General features: G+C 38.1%; 4 protein-coding genes across 4 annotated transcripts in view; 2 read left to right on the plus strand and 2 right to left on the minus strand.

The window, feature by feature from the left end:
• lrrc14b (leucine rich repeat containing 14B) overlaps positions 1-1593 on the plus strand; it is a 4451-nt gene extending 2858 nt beyond the window's left edge. Inside the window, exon 4 of the mRNA XM_032535072.1 lies at positions 1112-1593. The gene's annotated coding sequence lies outside the window, so the exon portion shown is untranslated. The remainder of the gene's footprint in view (positions 1-1111) is intronic.
• An 89-nt stretch (positions 1594-1682) lies between these two features.
• Positions 1683-3505, minus strand: uqcrb (ubiquinol-cytochrome c reductase binding protein). The gene is made up of 4 exons (XM_032535082.1): positions 3293-3505; positions 2500-2568; positions 2157-2323; positions 1683-1889 (listed from the first exon to the last, which is right to left on the minus strand). The coding sequence occupies exons 1-4, from the start codon at positions 3309-3311 to the stop codon at positions 1812-1814; spliced, it is 333 nt and encodes a 110-aa protein (XP_032390973.1). The 5' UTR covers positions 3312-3505; the 3' UTR covers positions 1683-1811.
• A 515-nt stretch (positions 3506-4020) lies between these two features.
• mterf3 (mitochondrial transcription termination factor 3) lies at positions 4021-7357 on the minus strand. Its single transcript, XM_032535625.1, has 8 exons — positions 7214-7357; positions 6103-6470; positions 5808-5960; positions 5449-5638; positions 5119-5266; positions 4902-4973; positions 4643-4804; positions 4021-4512 (listed from the first exon to the last, which is right to left on the minus strand). The coding sequence occupies exons 2-8, from the start codon at positions 6461-6463 to the stop codon at positions 4318-4320; spliced, it is 1281 nt and encodes a 426-aa protein (XP_032391516.1). The 5' UTR covers positions 6464-6470; positions 7214-7357; the 3' UTR covers positions 4021-4317.
• Positions 7358-7467: 110 nt separating this feature from the next.
• Positions 7468-15459, plus strand: ptdss1b (phosphatidylserine synthase 1b). Its single transcript, XM_032535624.1, has 13 exons — positions 7468-7853; positions 7970-8061; positions 8986-9030; positions 9136-9260; positions 9513-9671; positions 10112-10263; positions 10543-10684; positions 11567-11679; positions 11884-11949; positions 12597-12696; positions 13226-13285; positions 13724-13802; positions 13892-15459. Exons 1-13 carry the CDS (start codon positions 7675-7677, stop codon positions 13981-13983), a joined length of 1404 nt encoding a protein of 467 aa, XP_032391515.1. The 5' UTR covers positions 7468-7674; the 3' UTR covers positions 13984-15459.
• The last annotated feature ends 641 nt before the right edge of the window (positions 15460-16100 follow it).

The raw sequence follows: 16100 nt of genomic DNA on the forward strand, positions 1-16100 counted from the left end.
CAACAAGGTGCTGAAAGCATTCTTTAGAAATGTTGGCCCATATTGATATGATAGCATCTTGCAATTGATGGAGATTTGTGGGATGCACATCCAGGGCAAAAAGCTCCCCTTCCACCACATCCCAAAGATGCTCTATTGGGTTGAGATCTGGTGACGGTGGGTGCATTTTAGTACAGTGAACTCATTGTCATGTTCAAGAAACCAATTTGAAATGATTGGAGCTTTGTGACATGTGGCATTATCCTGCTGGAAGTAGCCATCAGAGATGGGTACATGGTGGCCATAAGGGATGGACATGGTCAAAATAGGCTCAGTAAGCCGTGGCATTTAAACGATGCCCAATTGGACTAAGGGGCCTAAAGTGTGCCGAGAAAACCCCCACACCATTACACCACCCACCACCGCCTGCACAGTGGTAACAAGGCATGAGGGATCCATGTTCTCATTCTGTTTATGCCAATTCTGACTCTACCATCTGAATGTCTCAACAGAAATCAAGACTCATCAGACTACAACATTTTTCCAGTCTTCAGCTGTCCAATTTTGGTGAGCTCTTGCAAATTGTAGCCTCTTTTTCCTATTTGTAGTGGAGATGAGTGGTACCCGGTGGGGTCTTCTGCTGTTGTAGCCCATCCGCCTCAAGGTTGTGCGTATTGTGGCTTCACAAATGCTTTGCTGCATACCTCGGAACGAGTGGTTATTTCGGTCAAAGTTGCTCTTCTATCAGCTTGAATCAGTCGGCCCATTCTCCTCTGACCTCTAGCATCAACAAGGCATTTTCGCCCACAGGACTGCCGCATACTGGATGTTTTTCCCTTTCCACACCATTCTTTGTAAACCCTAGAAATGGTTGTGCGTGTAAATCCCAGTAACTGAGCAGATTGTGAAATACTCAGACCGGCCAGTCTGGCACCAACAACCATGCCATGCTCAAAATTGCTTAAATCACCTTTTTATTCCCATTCTGACATTCAGTTTGGAGTTCAGGAGATTGTCTTAACCAGGACCACGCCCCTAAATGCATTGAAGCAACTACCATGGGATTGGTTGATTAGATAATTGCATTAATGAGAAATGGAACAGGTGTTCCTCATAATCCTTTAGGTGAGTGTATACATGTGTGTAAAGCAGACCTGAATCTTCATACTTTTCAGAAATGTTCTTTGTTGAAAATGAGTGACCCCTGCAGACATTTTCTTTTAAAGGCTGTGTTCTTAGGCTATACCAAATGAGATATCTATATTATTTGAATGTAGTGCTAGTACAGAAAGCTAGCACTGTTCCTATGAATGACTGAAGACCAACACTGTGGAAATAATGTATTTACATCATATACATAGCTTCCATTCCTGACGACATTGTCTCAGAGGATCAATGTTTTTCTTCCGTGCTTCCTACAGTCTGTAAGACAACCAGATGTGCAGTGCAGATAGATGTAGCTATTGAAGTGGTTATGGTAGATACTTGAAGTTTGCCCTAGATATTTTCTTATATGTATCTATTGTATGTTTGTTATAACAATATTCTCATTTCAGTTTTGTATTATGGATTTGTAAATGTCAATATTTGCAACATAGGACAGATCCAAAGTTAGCAAGTAAACTTGTGTACTGTTTATTTTGTTATACTAATAAGTCAAATCCAATAGCCTACTATCATTACATAAAGGGACACTTTCACAGCTTTCAAAATGTACAATTTTTTTTTTAATGAGCAGATTTATATAGGTAAGATCTCATTTTAAATATTACACCAGGGGACAACCATGCACTGACTGAAGACGAAGATTAACCGCTTTAGATGGAAACCATCTATCTCTTCATCCACTCCTCCCTTTCTTGCTTCTCACGGATCACCTCCTCCAGATAGGGTGCCAGGTATCGGTTATCCTAAGGCAAAAAAGAAAGAAACTATGAATCAGGATATATCAATATCACAGATCATTCTAGACTAACATTTTTGGTGACTTTATGTAAATATCCGTCAATTTTATTGTTTCTTTTCTATTTAATAACAACAGTTTTATACTTGCCATTACCTTTGTGTGATTGGTGGTACACAATGCAGTATAATATACATCACCAGTATACCTTACATTATACCCCACATCCACCCTGAACAAAAAAAACAAACACATTTCAATTAGTTTAATGTACCTCTTCATATTTTGTCCACTGGTCTTTAGGGAGGATCTGCTGCTTCATGGAGAGATCCAAGGCTCTCTTGATCCTGAACATCCTGTCATTGTACTGGGCCTCTGGAAGCCTCCTCAGGGCCTCTTTCACATCTGAATCCTCAACGATTGTGTCATCACGCATTAAACCTGTCAGAGAAAACATGCAATGATTAAGATGTTAAATGGAAAATCAATGATAAAATAGCCCATATTCATCCCAGACAATGTTTTCATGGGTAGTCCTGACATACTGTAGCTTCAAAACGAGTAGCACTGTTAAGGTTTCAAACTCTGAATGTGTTGACCAATATATTTGGGCTTACCAATTTTGTTGAAGCCACACATGTTATAATACCATTTGCGGACACCAAGCAGGAGCCTGCCTGTCGCTACTGTGGACATGACAAGGAATACAGACATGATCAGTCATCCAGCACAAATTTGATTATATAGAAGAGCACATTATTACGTTTCCATCGGATGCGCAGGGAAGGAATACGGTTCCAACAGTGTTACTACTACATGAGTACAAATACAAAGATGAGCCTGTAACTTGCAGGTCGTTAATTATGTCCAAATTATTCTATCTAATAAAGACATTAGGCTTTGGGTGACACACAGCAGATAATTTGCTCTTCTGCGATCATTTATCATCTTTAAGTGCATTGAAATGACAGATACACCCACACAACAATAGCTGAAATGCTAAGGAGCTAACAAGTTGAGTATAAAGTTAAACGTTGCATAACACCAAACGATAGCTGGACGCCGTAACGGCTATTTGGTTAGGTATCAGGAAACGTTTAATCACTAAAGGGCAAGCAGAGCGAGTGTATAGTTGTCTAATGTCTAATATTTGATTGTGATTAGCGCTAGTAGTTAGCGCTGAACTAACGTCACCCAGTATCGTCAGTTAGCACGGGGACACTAACGCTAGCTAAGTTAGAGGACACACACAAGTCAAATGCGCCAACAGACATATACATTCAGATAAAATTAACATTACGCAATAATACGTGTCACAGTATAACATGCGTAATGCCATACCAGTATAGTACGTAATTTAGCGAGTTAATTTACAACTGAAAATGTAAGAAAGGAGCGACGTTAACTTACCTGGTGCCCTCGACGCCATTTTTCTTAAACTGACCGCGGTGCGTTATGGGTAAAGAGTATTCAGGATATTGCGCAAATGTACGGTTTTACAGCTATTTCGGGACTTCGGGAATACTGTTAATACAAATCTCAACTAGAAAGTAACTTTAAGAAAACTCTTTGATAGGTCTATCCATCTATAAATTGAGTGAACATACATCTTTTATTTGACGTAAAATAACTAACGTTCGCTTTTTATGGATTGATCTAGGACTGATTTGAAGGTGGAGTGGAAGTCCTTCAAAAAAGTGCAATGGTGGCATGAGTGCAGATCTTTTACTACCATAATGCAACAATACCTCAATTAAAAACTCTGCATTTCAAATATAACCAGTTTAATAATTGCAACAAAACAAACCTCAAGTAGAGTAAAATTACCCATTATGCAATAGACTGAATCCTTTCAGTAATATGCAATTCTATTTATTAATTGATCATTCCTCTTGCATTCACATGTAAACTGTATTTTTTTTTCCAGCAACTATTGGGTAGATACAATCTACAGCATAACAATGCATCATACTGTAAATGCTGATTTGATGTTTTGTATGTAATATCTGCTGAAACAATTGCTGTCTGACAAAATCAGTGGCTTTTTAAAATATAGTGGTTCAGAAGTATTAAGTAGCACTTGAAGCACACACAAGTGGGACCTGATCCATACAATCCACTCTCATGACAAGCAGTTATCAATATGAGACATGATCATTTCATACACAGCCCTGCAAATGTTTTACAGGCACTTCCATCACATGTGTGGTCTCTTTAGCAAGACAATTAATGTAAATAAAAAAACATATTTCAGTCAGAAATGACATACATTGTGTACATTTATTAAACATCACATTAACAAAGCAAACTTTATTTTTCAAACTCAGTTGATGTTCTATATGTTTAAATACTTTAATATCTGCCATTATAGTATTTATTATGTGAGCTTGACCACTTATTTTCTGAAGTCCTTGCAAATATCCCCTTAAGTAGATTCAAAGTGTCTTCTGGAATAAACAAAAGTCTTCCAATGTGGCTAAAGCCAACTCAGTGCAAAAAGTCTCATCAGGCAAAGACACCAGGCGATCCAGGGAGATGTAGTTGGGCAGGGTTGGGTCATACTGAGCTTTTCCAAGGAACTCAAGGAAAAGGTGGCGCTCTCTCAGACGCAAGTACTTCGAATTGAGGACCTATGGGATTGATATATCAGATGTTCAAGGTATTATTGTGAATATAGACACAATACAAAAGAATATTCTTTCCAAATTTGTTTTATACAAAAAGGTTTTAAAGATCTGCAACCACCAGCTGTCAATCTACCTGTGGAAACTTGGCAATCAGGTTGTGGGGCACCTTCATGATATTGTGGAGGAAGTCAAATATTTGGCTTAGCTTCCTTTTATTGGCAGTCAGTACCTTTGGGACAGCAATAACTATGTGTTGGATTTCATTTTCTTTGAAGCCAAGCTCTATTTCACAGACCTGTGGAACACATTTACAAAAAAAAAAAGCATTTAAACACAGAGCCATAAGATTACTCAAAGAACGTTTTCTAATAATGTCTTTTGTCATTCCATACCTTCAAATTTTCTTTAACAGGCTCCAAACTGCCACACAGTAATCTAGGTAGACGAGCTACAATGTTCCGTGTCTGAAGAAAGCAACAAGAGAGGAATAAAACCAGCTTTGATTTGTCATTTTGTTTTCTACTGACAGGCAAGGTATTTTGTGAACAAATAAATAAACACAATAATGATTGAGCTCCTCAATGAGACTTACTACTTCAGTGAACTTACACTAGAAGCACTGAGGTTGAGTTGCTGCTGATAGAACCCCAGTCTGTTGTCCAGCCTCTTCACACTGAAGTTAAGCAGATAAGGAGCTCTGGACACCATGGATGCAACAGTCTCAGAACTAAACTTCTTTGACTTGAGATAGTTCACCCTTTGCAAACAACAAAAAAGAGAACATTATTAAGACAGTCTAATGGCAAGTGCAAATAAAGAGAAGGAAAATTACATGACCTGTCACTCCTACACTGTTCTATTATCAGACTGATTTTACTTAGAATAAAAGACATTTATATAAAAAGGCATGTTTCTGTTTCTGAGATCCCTTTGTGTCACCTGGACTGCAGGTTTTCCAAACTCTCAGTGAGAATAAAGGGGTTGTGTGTGATGATATAGCCAAAGCGAGAGTCCTCCACCCCAATTTCTTTGAGGAACAGCAGCCTTGGGGCCACATCTGTGTTAAAGTTTAGCCTCAGTAGCATGGAGCCCACGTTGGGCCTTTGTTCAAGCTTCCACAGGTGTACACCTGCAATGAGATTATGAATGATCACAAATGTGTTGCAGACAGATTTGGGTTAGGGCACCATTTTAAGATCATTGCCTACATCACAATGAATCTGAATAAGTTTCCATTTACAAGTCAATATGATTTCCATTGTTTTCAACAATATTTTGAAAGTCTGTGGTTTCAATACCTAGCTGTACTAGTTTGCTGAGTGTCTCAGACTGGTCGACATAGTCTCTGAGAGAGGTGGAGGCAGGAGGTATGGCAGAAGGAACAGATATACTGACAGCTTCTTCATCACTGATCACCTCTAATGCTGAAAACTCAGCAGCAGCATCCAGGTCTGGTAAAGGAAGAAATGAAAGACAGAACAACATATTCATCTCTCTCTATCTCTCTCTCTCTAGAGGAAACAACGCTTGAATCAAATTCTAATGCTAATTAAAAAAGGTTTTTATGGTCATCAACAGCAAACTATTAAGTACCTAATGACATCTGGCTTTCAGTCGCCAGCAGAGCCTCTCTGATTGGCAACAGGGGGCTCTTATATGGTACAACTTCAGCTGTAGACGTTTCTTCAACACCTTTGTCTTCTTTAACCTGAGTTGTCAGATGTGTGGCAGCTAAGTCACTGTAACAGGACATCTGTTGTTTCCATCTCTGTTTTGCCTGAGTTGCTGTGGAATTCCCCTTGATAATGAAGGAGCCATTTAGTATTTTGGTGGGAACACTCGTAACTGCAATGCAATGACGAACTTGACTGCAATACTGCCAGGTACAAGCCACTGTCTTGGAACAAAGAAAACTTCTGCATTGTAGATACAGCTGCGTACAAGATGAAGCCATGGTAATTCTGCAACAAAAATAAATAAAAATACAGCATAAAGCAAATATAGCATTTTCTTAGAGGTTGGTATCATCAAAGCAATATTATGTGGCAATATCATGCACAATCTAGACCTTCTCCATTGAGAGTGCTTTCTACAAACTACGAAATAGTTTTCAAACTAACACTACACTTTAATTACAATAAGATTCAAATTTCAACAAGTATGTTGACAACAACAAATCCCTAACCCTACCCTGACCCCCTAAATCTAACCCACGATGGAAGACAATATTGTATGGACAAGGTACTTTTAATACAGAGGTGGTTTTAAGTGCCTTACTTATGAAAATGCAAGGACAGTGACATTATCATACCAACTTGTATTAATAGAATATTCGAGCAGTAAAGGTGCTCTTACACATGCACATATCTGTGAGGTTATCCTTTTTATAACACTATGTATAGGCTATAATTGTTTTTAACTCCATGCATGCTTTGAGTGACTAACGTGACTTAATTTAGCTGTTCGTGAGTGTGGTGGCGTGTAGAAAGAAACAAAGGATCATTCATATATACAGAAAGGCAATTAGAATAATTTAATTGTTGTATTTGTTATATTAATGCGGGTGACGATATGAAACATAAGTTCGGGACTGTAGCTTAAATCAATGAATAGTTACGTAAGCGTCAAATGCTATCTAAAATGCCTCTTTTAGCCTGGGCGCCAAAGGGAAAATATCATTTTAGATCGATATATTTTTACTCACAATAATGTTATCCTGAACTCAGCTCTATCATACTCCACCAAGGTGTCGCACGTCCAAAGTTTTCACGTGGAGCTACACAACATGGATGGTAAGAGAACCTAAATAAACGGAAGGACTTCACGGAAGTGTCACAATGTGGGATGTACCACAACCACGACATGTGTGTGGGTCCCACTAAAGGCGTTTAAAATCCTTATGAGGATAGGAAATTTGAAAAGCTGAATTTTATTGAATAATAGGACAAGAGTTATAACATGAACATGTTATTGTATTGGCGGTTATTACTATGTGTTTTTGGTGAATACTAAAAAGTGTACTTTCAACTAAAATTACCCCCTTTAGCTCTATGGTTGAGTCCGTCTTCAGAATTCCTAAGGGGCACTCTTTGCATCTTGCTGCTTTTGCAACTTCTAGTTTTAACCGTCAAAATTAATACAAGTAAAGAAGACCTCAACAGCGACATGGCAGCCGCCGGTGCCCCACGAACACCTCGGAAGGATGATGTCAACTATAACTTATATTTCCGAATGATAAACGAGCAACAGGTGGACGATATCTGCCTTGATTTCTTCTATAAGCCACACACCATCACTCTCCTGACAGTCACTGTACTCAGCCTCATGTACTTTGCGTTTACAAGGTAAACTACAGTGTGAAAACCGAATATTTTATTCTCATTTTATGTAAGTGCTGTTTAATATACGTTTTGAGTACAAAACCACATACGCTTTCTTTTATAATACTGTGATGTTGCAGGGATGATGAGCACTTTGACAACAACCTCCGAGTTGGTGTATTGGTGGTTGTCTCCTTCTTCCTGGTTATCAGTGTCCTGGCCTTTCCTAATGGTAAGCAGGGGCGTAGCACAGGATTCTGGGCCCTGTAGAAAGGCATTTTCTATGGGCCCCTCCCAGCATCCACAGCAATTCATTCTGGCATGTTTTGGGGCTTGCCATAGTCTGGGTACTCTGTCCCCCTTTCCCCCCATTCTGACGCCCCTGATGGTAGGCTACGTAACTAAACTATGGGCTCCGTCATGAAATGCTGTGCCAGGCAATGCTATTTTCTTGTCTTGTTTACTGTAGTTCTGAAACAATTAGTGGGAATAACAAACTATTTTGATGACTAGTTAATAAGTTAAGTCATTTTTTCATGCACATATGCTAAATATGCTCTCCTTCCACCTTCTCAAATGTGAGGATGTGCTGTTTTTCTCTTGCTTATGATATTAAATTGAATATTATTAGTTTTGGACTTTAATGACCAGTAGATTATTCTGGGAATAAGCATCCGATTATAAAAATAATTGTTTTGAAAATAATTGATACTTATGTCACGATACAATATTATTGCGATTTTAAACATATTGCAAAATTCTGCGATATATTGAAATTTAGTATGTTTTTTCCAACTTCCAGATTATGTCTGCAAAAGGAAAATTTGTCAACAAACTACTGGGTTGCAAGCTGGGTTGGTCAAGCAGACAAACTGACCAACACATATATAACAATAGATTGATACTTGCCGTCTGTGGATCGATACAGAATTGCCACAGAAAATATCGTGATACTATGCTGTATTGATTTACCCTTACCTATAGTTGGTGACTCAGGCAAAATACCTTTGTGGATCTTGAGTTAAGTCTTTTTTTTTGGTCAAATTTGCTTCTCAATATTCAAAATCCCTTATTAATCCCGGGGAAATTCACACTATACTATGAAAAGGTCAAACAATCCCAAAGAAGCTCACAGATAAGATGCTTTTTTCATCAGGACCTTTTACCAGGCCACACCCTGCAATATGGCGAATAGTGTTTGGTGAGTGTCTACCCACGCCCGCCTCACGCACTTTGGATCATTCACATTAACCTTATTTCTCTGCTTGGCTCCATTTTAATTCTCACTTTCTCCTGTCCTTACTAGGCCTCAGTGTGCTGTACTTCCTGTTTCTTGTCTTCCTCATCTTCCTTAACTGGGACCAAATAAAGATACTGATGTACTGGCTGGACCCAAATCTGCGCTATGCCAAACGGGAAGCCGATATCATGGTAAGGATGGTTGATGTTCCAAGATGTCAGACTGGATGGAAGGATCGAGACCTAAACAAGGCTCCTCTCTGTCAATTCTCTGTTACTTCCAGATTAATTGTCTTTCTTTCTTTAAAAAAAATATTATATTTATGTTTTTGGAACATTGTAAATTTAGGATGAGGCAATTCCATTTTGTGATTTCCAGCTATGAATTTTCTTTCTTTTGTTGCCATTGTGTTTCCAAAAAGTCAGTCACCTTTCTCCTTACAGGAATATGCCGTGAACTGCACAGTGATAACACAAGAGCGGATCCTGAGCCACTTCGACATCTTTGCATTCGGCCACTTTGCAGGCTGGGCCATGAAGGCTCTGCTAATCCGCAGCTACGGCCTCTGTTGGACCATCAGCATTACCTGGGAGCTCACTGAGGTAACATTCAGGTGTTTAAGATGCGGTCAGGCTTGATCTTCCCATGTTAAAATCTGTTAGGTTGATCACAAAAAAGCATTATTTGTAGTTTGTAGTGACATAGCTCAAAAAAGGCGCGCAGAATTGCTTCAACCTGGGCCTGTGCTGCCTAGGCAACAGGGGGTAGTTTGTTTGGAGGAAACTCATCATAACAAAGCAGTAGTTTGAGCAGGAGTTTCTGCACATACATGACGTTGCCTTTACTGCGGCCAATCGTTGAATAGATTTAGCTTAATGCAAGATGCATTTATCACAGAATCAACTGTGTCACGGGTCCTGCGGCCAATCACCTGTTAGAATCATTTAAATAACAGTCAAAAGAAATGTGAAAAGGCTTTATGTCTCTTTACCACATAAATACATTTAATTTTCACTCCGCTTTCTCTACTTTTTTCCCACAGCTGTTCTTCATGCACCTGCTGCCAAACTTTGCAGAGTGCTGGTGGGATCAGGTGATACTGGACATACTGTTGTGTAATGGAGGAGGCATCTGGCTAGGTATGACCGCCTGCCAGTTTCTGGAGATGAGGACGTACCGCTGGGCTAGCATCAAGTCAGTGAAGCTTGTGTTCTTTTCCCTTGTCTCTTGTCTATTCTTTCCTCTATGAAATGCCTAAAAAATGTAAAACCATAAGGTATGATTGGTCATTAGAGGTCTATTTTATGTTGTTTTCTTTTGATACAGCTACAAAATCAGGTAGTACTGGAAGAATGTTTGAACAGAAAGTAGTTAGTTTATGATACTAGAATGCTGCATGCTTGTACAATGCAAGATTGCATGCGTTTATAGATCTCAGCATCCTCAAACGCGCACACACTGTACTCTGTTCAGGGAAATCCACACCACCCCAGGGAAGATAAAACGAGCCGTGCTCCAGTTTACCCCAGCCAGCTGGACTTATGTGCGCTGGTTTGACCCCAAGTCCTCCTTCCAGAGGCTAGCTGGCATCTATCTATTTATGATCCTGTGGCAGGTACTGTATTCTTTGACCTTTGACTTATTTGTTACTTTGTCCTTGCTATAAGAGCTGTATCTGTTGACTATTGTTTGTGATGACATTTTTACTTTATTTTCAAAAATTAACATATACAAACAATACATTGAGACATGGAACGCGTCCCAGAGCCAAAAAACACAGATAGGAAAGCTTGGAGGGAGGGAGACAAAACAATACATGCAGAAACACACACACACAAGACAAGGGACCAATCCCATGAGCAGGTTGAAGTAAAGGCTGTAGCACAAGGCTACAGCCCGGACCTCAAAAAGCCTGCGCCAAGTATCCAGAGTCCTTTTGGCACTCCATGGATGTGCACCGTCGACAGTTTCATGTACACGACATCCAAGAAGGTCCATGTACGGATAGATACGTCATGAGGGGGCTTCCAACCGTCATTCATGCAATCATTCTCTTAGCAGCTGTAAGTCCAGTCTATTCAGAATCAAAACATTTACAGTAACGGGTACAGTAGCATTAATCAAGGTGGAAATATTGGATACAATAATGTTCCAGAACTGACCAACAGGAGAGCACTCCCAAAACATGTGAAGATATGTACCTTAAGCTTTAATTGGGCAGAAAGTGCATAAAAGTCTGTTCATTATTTTCATGTGGTGCATTTTCACGGGAGGGAGATATGTCCTATGAATAAAACTGTAGTGAATCTGCTGATGGTCTGGATTGCGAGATACTTCTGGAATGTTAGACATCTGTTGACTATAGTTGTTAATTAATGAATCAGATATTCTAGAAATGCTTTCCTTTCACTATGTCATCCTGCTGCTGACACTACTCAAATAAAAGTATCCATAATAAATCCTTTAATTGTCTGTCTTACATTCTTTATCTTCACAGCTGACAGAGTTAAACACATTCTTCCTCAAGCACATATTCGTCTTCCAGGTGTCTCACCCTCTCAGCTGGTGTCGCATTCTTGTCGTTGGAGCCATCACCGCGCCCACCGTACGGTATGTTTAACCTTCAAAACAACATTTTTACACAACACCTTTTGAGCAGCGATAAACATGATACACAAGATTTTGTCTAGTTTTTTGGAGGGAAAAGTGGTGGCTGTTTCTGATGCTTTCTAACAATCAAGTCTGTATTGAAACCTTAAATCCTTACTTTGTTTCTTAAATTGTACATTTCTATTATGTCTTCAACTTTTTCAGGCAATATTATGCATACCTGACAGACACTCGGTGTAAACGAGTTGGTACACAGTGCTGGGTGTTTGGGTAAGTCAAAACTGTCAAAACATTTTCACTTTTTTCATTGCACCTGCTGTATGGTTTATGGTTTAAATCTATTGGCTAATCTACAGGCAAGGCGAGGGATGTTATAGATTCAAATATGTCAACCTATCAAGTTCTCACACACCTACAACTTAACAATACGTTCCACAAGTAGCAAATTGAAAAGCAATCCACACATTAAACACAACAGTGGTTTATGTGGCGTATTTTAAGTGACGTAAGTGAATGTGCAAGGTTTTAAATTCAGCTTTATTAAAGTCTACTTTTTAGAGTCAATTCAAATTTATAATGCAACCTCAGACATAAAGCTGCTAATGGCCTCAGTCTGCTCTAGTTTCCATAGCAACAAGACACGCTCTCTCTGTTTGGATATACGTAACATTGAGGCTGCTCTTTTGTCTGAAGTGTTACCTTCACAGTTGAATTTTGTTTCCACAGTAGTATGGTGAGGGATTATTGTTATTGTTACTGGGGAGAAATACAAAGCACACATGCATTTTGACTCATATGCCACAGGTGATATATGCATCTTCAGATAAGCTTCAGAAGCTCCTGAAATAAAATGGTGTTGCCAGGAGAGGGAGCCATTGTTAAAAACAAAAACTAATGCTGTTTTAATTTCCCTTTAGGGCTATTGCTTTCCTTGAGGCTCTTGTTTGTGTGAAATTTGGTCATGACTTGTTTTCCAAGACACAAATTCGCTCTGTGCTCCTTTGGCTACTGTGTCTGGTAAGAAAAAAACTTCAGTACGTTCAGAACAGATGCATCCGTATTATGCAACTATACTTTCTGTGCAAATATAATAACACTCCAATGTTCTAATGTACCTTTTCAGAAGGGACACTAATCACTGTTAATTTAGTTTACTCCATTTCAGTTAAGTACTGAAAAATAAGTCAATATCATGCCTTACCTCTGCTTGTTGTTTCTGATAACAGTTGATATCAGTCCCTATGAAGTGTGTTAGGGACCTGAAGCATGTTTTAAAGCTGACCCAGCTGCATGTTTCTTTCTAAGGATGTTGTTAATGATTTTATCCCAGTGGTATTCACTGTACCCCACTGAATTTGGCACGTTCAAACTACCTAAAAACTCTTGGCTATATTCATTCTTGCTAGTCTGTTCATACAAAAAGCAAGTCTGGATACAACATTGCTACAGAATAGCTTATATATGTTGTATATGTTTTGCAATACACATGCAACTTTAGGTTTTCTATTTTTTCTTTAACCAAACTTTTTTTTGCATCCTCTTTTAGGCACTCCTCACACTTCTATGTTTATATGGGATGATGTGGTATGAGCAACATAAAATGAAGGTGAGATGCAGCTTTGGTTTCCTGATTGAAATCTTACCATGTATTTTAGTAAGTAAATATGAATTCATAAAATGTTTAAGAGTAATTTAAAACCCAATGAAAATGTTGTTTTGCTGACTTGTTGTGAAAGTTAAAGCCACAAAAACTGACACTTTGAGTTGTCATAGTAGAAAAAGCAAAGGTGTTGCTTATAACATGGACTGTTTTCTATACGGGTGTCCCAGTGAGGCATGACAGTGTAACAGTGAGCCATGCACAATACTAGGAACCTGAAACTAAAGTAGCTAAATTAAATTACGCCATCATTATTGTATATATTTACACCTTTTCTGACTGTCAGTTAAACAGTCAGGGATTTCTAGCTTGATGTGTAGTTAATCTTTAGAGCTGCACTTTTTATGTTTTCATTTAATACTCCTTCCTTCCTTCTGTTTACAGAAAATTCCTCCACAAAATGAGGACTGCGTCAACAGCAGTGTTGTCGACTCGGGTGGTTTTGTCCCAGATGGCTTTACAGGTCAGTCTCATAACAGGCAGATTGGTGACAACTCTTCCATAAACTCAATCCAAAATGTTAAACATAGTTGTGTCCATTCCTCCATCCAGCTCATTCATTGAAAAGTTTACAACCTTCAAGACGTAAGAGAGCTTCTGGGAAGAACAGATTTATGAATGGCCATGGAGGAAAGAAACAATAAACTGCAGTAACACTGAGTATTCACATCTTCTGTAAAAGGGTGAAGGATACATCAATAGAAATAATACATTTTATTTCTATGGCACCACCAATGCACTGAAATTTACTGAATAATTGTTGTAAAAGTTGCATCAAGGGTTTATATGTGAAGTTATGGGGGAGTCCCAGGCGAAACACACCAATGAGCTGAATGCTCCATAGACCTGCCAACTGGGGTGTTGATTACTAGTACTCTGACAGTATAGTAGCAGATCTTTAATACTATTTGACAAGGATAAAATTGGTCTTGTATTTAATGTCAGATATTTTAAACAGACCGAAATAACCAAGTTATATGCACTGGATTTTGAAAAAGAAGATGGCCTCATTTGGACCAAAAACTCTTGAATGCTAGCCTGAGCATTGACCTACACCCAACCTTGAATTACTTAATATTGTTTGGACGCTTTGCACTGTGGGACATGTTTAGGATGTCCCATCAGGGGTTGCGCCAAACTAGTCCACAACACATTGAGTATACATATGCTACACTTAGACTTTTTTGCACTTTACCTTTACCACTTTATCTACCTAACTGTTGTGTTGTTGTTGTTTTTAATATTAGGGTGTACTAAATTGATTAACTTCGTTAAAAAGATCACAGTTATTGTTGTGTATGGCATTTTGTAAGTCATTTGAATTGGTAATGAATATTTGTCAACTTTGTTGATTTAATATTTTTGTGTTTATACAATTGCCAAAAGTGACCACATTTTACACATATCTATAATATAGTAAAGTACTGGTATATTCTATGCTTTTCTTCAATCAAAATGGCATCATCAGGAAAGATGTTCTAGTCTACTTCAAATGAGAGGAACAACCAAATGTTACTGAACAAACTGTATTTTTTCTATTTTACCTTTTTTATCATGAATTTGATTATTGAAACTGTTGAGATATTTGCAATATTTGTGTGTTTGTAATTCGAGGGAGAAGTGTGTGCTAGGTGTGGGACAGAGAATACTGTGACATTGAATATAATAGCACGGTGGGGACATTGCATTAGCAGAGGATAATCACTGGTGTGAAATTATCATTTTCAAAGGCAGTCTTTTTGCTTTTTTTTAATAATACAAATTAATAAAATGTGACTAAGTGAAGGGTCCATATAAACTATTCTTAACATTGTTAAATGATGCATTAAAATTCATATTTAGTGTAAGAATGTGTTTTTAAACTTCCAAGTAAGTTAATGTCTGCTTATTGAATTTGTATTGATGTTGTTTGAATTCAATTTTTTTAGCATTAGTCTGTCTTAGAAGTTCTAGTCCTTTGACCGTCAACAACGCTTTAAATGTCAGACTGCACTGTATTTAATATAAAATGTTGTCAAATGTGTTGATTGTAACCTCCAGTGCACTATACTTGGTATTTCTGATTAGTAATTCCATATGGGTGGGTTTGCTTTTTTGTAAACATTATTAAATGATCATATATAATTTATTTGTTTTTCATTGTGTTCACTTTTGGAAATGTTAGTGTTGTCTTTGGGGTGTCTGTCATTTTTGTTTCAAATCTACAATATGACAAAAGGAACGGACTGCTCTGGTGAATAGATCCCAAAAAACATGGTTGTTAGATGGAACTTGTCAGGGGTATGTCTTTTTTGTTAATACAGAAATAGTTGTAATGGAGACATTACAACACAAATTTTGTGTTGTATAGTCATATTCATTTGATTTCCTTCCCCTCAGTGACATGATGCAGACATACTTTACAAACAAACCACAGTAGTAGCCTACCACAGGAATGCCAAATTATATGGTAGTATACAGAGTAGCAGGGCTGGGCAAAATTTCAATATTACATAAATATACAAGACTAGATATCGTGTTAGATTTTGGATATCGTAAAATGAATATAAAAATAAAGTGTTGTCTTTTCCTTTATTTAAAGGCTGCATTAGAGTAAGGTAAAATTTTCTGAACTTACCTGACTTACTAGTGACTTACTAGTTTTAATTCTTGCCTTTACCCATTAAGTCATTTTATCCACATTACTGTTGATCTTGTGTAAATATTTGGTTAAAGCACCAATAGTCAAACCCGCCGCAGACATGACATTGAGGTATTTGTT

This window comes from Etheostoma spectabile, chromosome 14 (genome assembly GCF_008692095.1).
Source record: "Etheostoma spectabile isolate EspeVRDwgs_2016 chromosome 14, UIUC_Espe_1.0, whole genome shotgun sequence".
In the NCBI taxonomy this organism is placed as follows: domain Eukaryota; kingdom Metazoa; phylum Chordata; class Actinopteri; order Perciformes; family Percidae; genus Etheostoma; species Etheostoma spectabile.

Bases quoted from the DNA above. Each gene is read 5' to 3' on its own strand.
- uqcrb (XM_032535082.1), bottom strand. The intron at 2,324-2,499 runs GTAAGCCCAAAT...TTTCTCTGACAG, and splicing joins GTGTGGCTTCAACAAAATTG to GTTTAATGCGTGATGACACA. The intron at 1,890-2,156 runs GTACATTAAACT...TTTTTGCCTTAG, and splicing joins AGTGGACAAAATATGAAGAG to GATAACCGATACCTGGCACC.
- ptdss1b (XM_032535624.1), top strand. From the start codon at position 7,675: ATGGCAGCCGCCGGTGCCCCACGAACACCTCGGAAGGATGATGTCAAC. The intron at 7,854-7,969 runs GTAAACTACAGT...GTGATGTTGCAG, and splicing joins ATGTACTTTGCGTTTACAAG to GGATGATGAGCACTTTGACA. The intron at 11,950-12,596 runs GTAAGTCAAAAC...ATTTCCCTTTAG, and splicing joins ACACAGTGCTGGGTGTTTGG to GGCTATTGCTTTCCTTGAGG.
- mterf3 (XM_032535625.1), bottom strand. From the start codon at position 6,463: ATGGCTTCATCTTGTACGCAGCTGTATCTACAATGCAGAAGTTTTCTT. The intron at 5,267-5,448 runs GTGACACAAAGG...TTGTTTGCAAAG, and splicing joins TTGGAAAACCTGCAGTCCAG to GGTGAACTATCTCAAGTCAA. The intron at 4,513-4,642 runs GTAGATTGACAG...TCAATCCCATAG, and splicing joins TGATTGCCAAGTTTCCACAG to GTCCTCAATTCGAAGTACTT.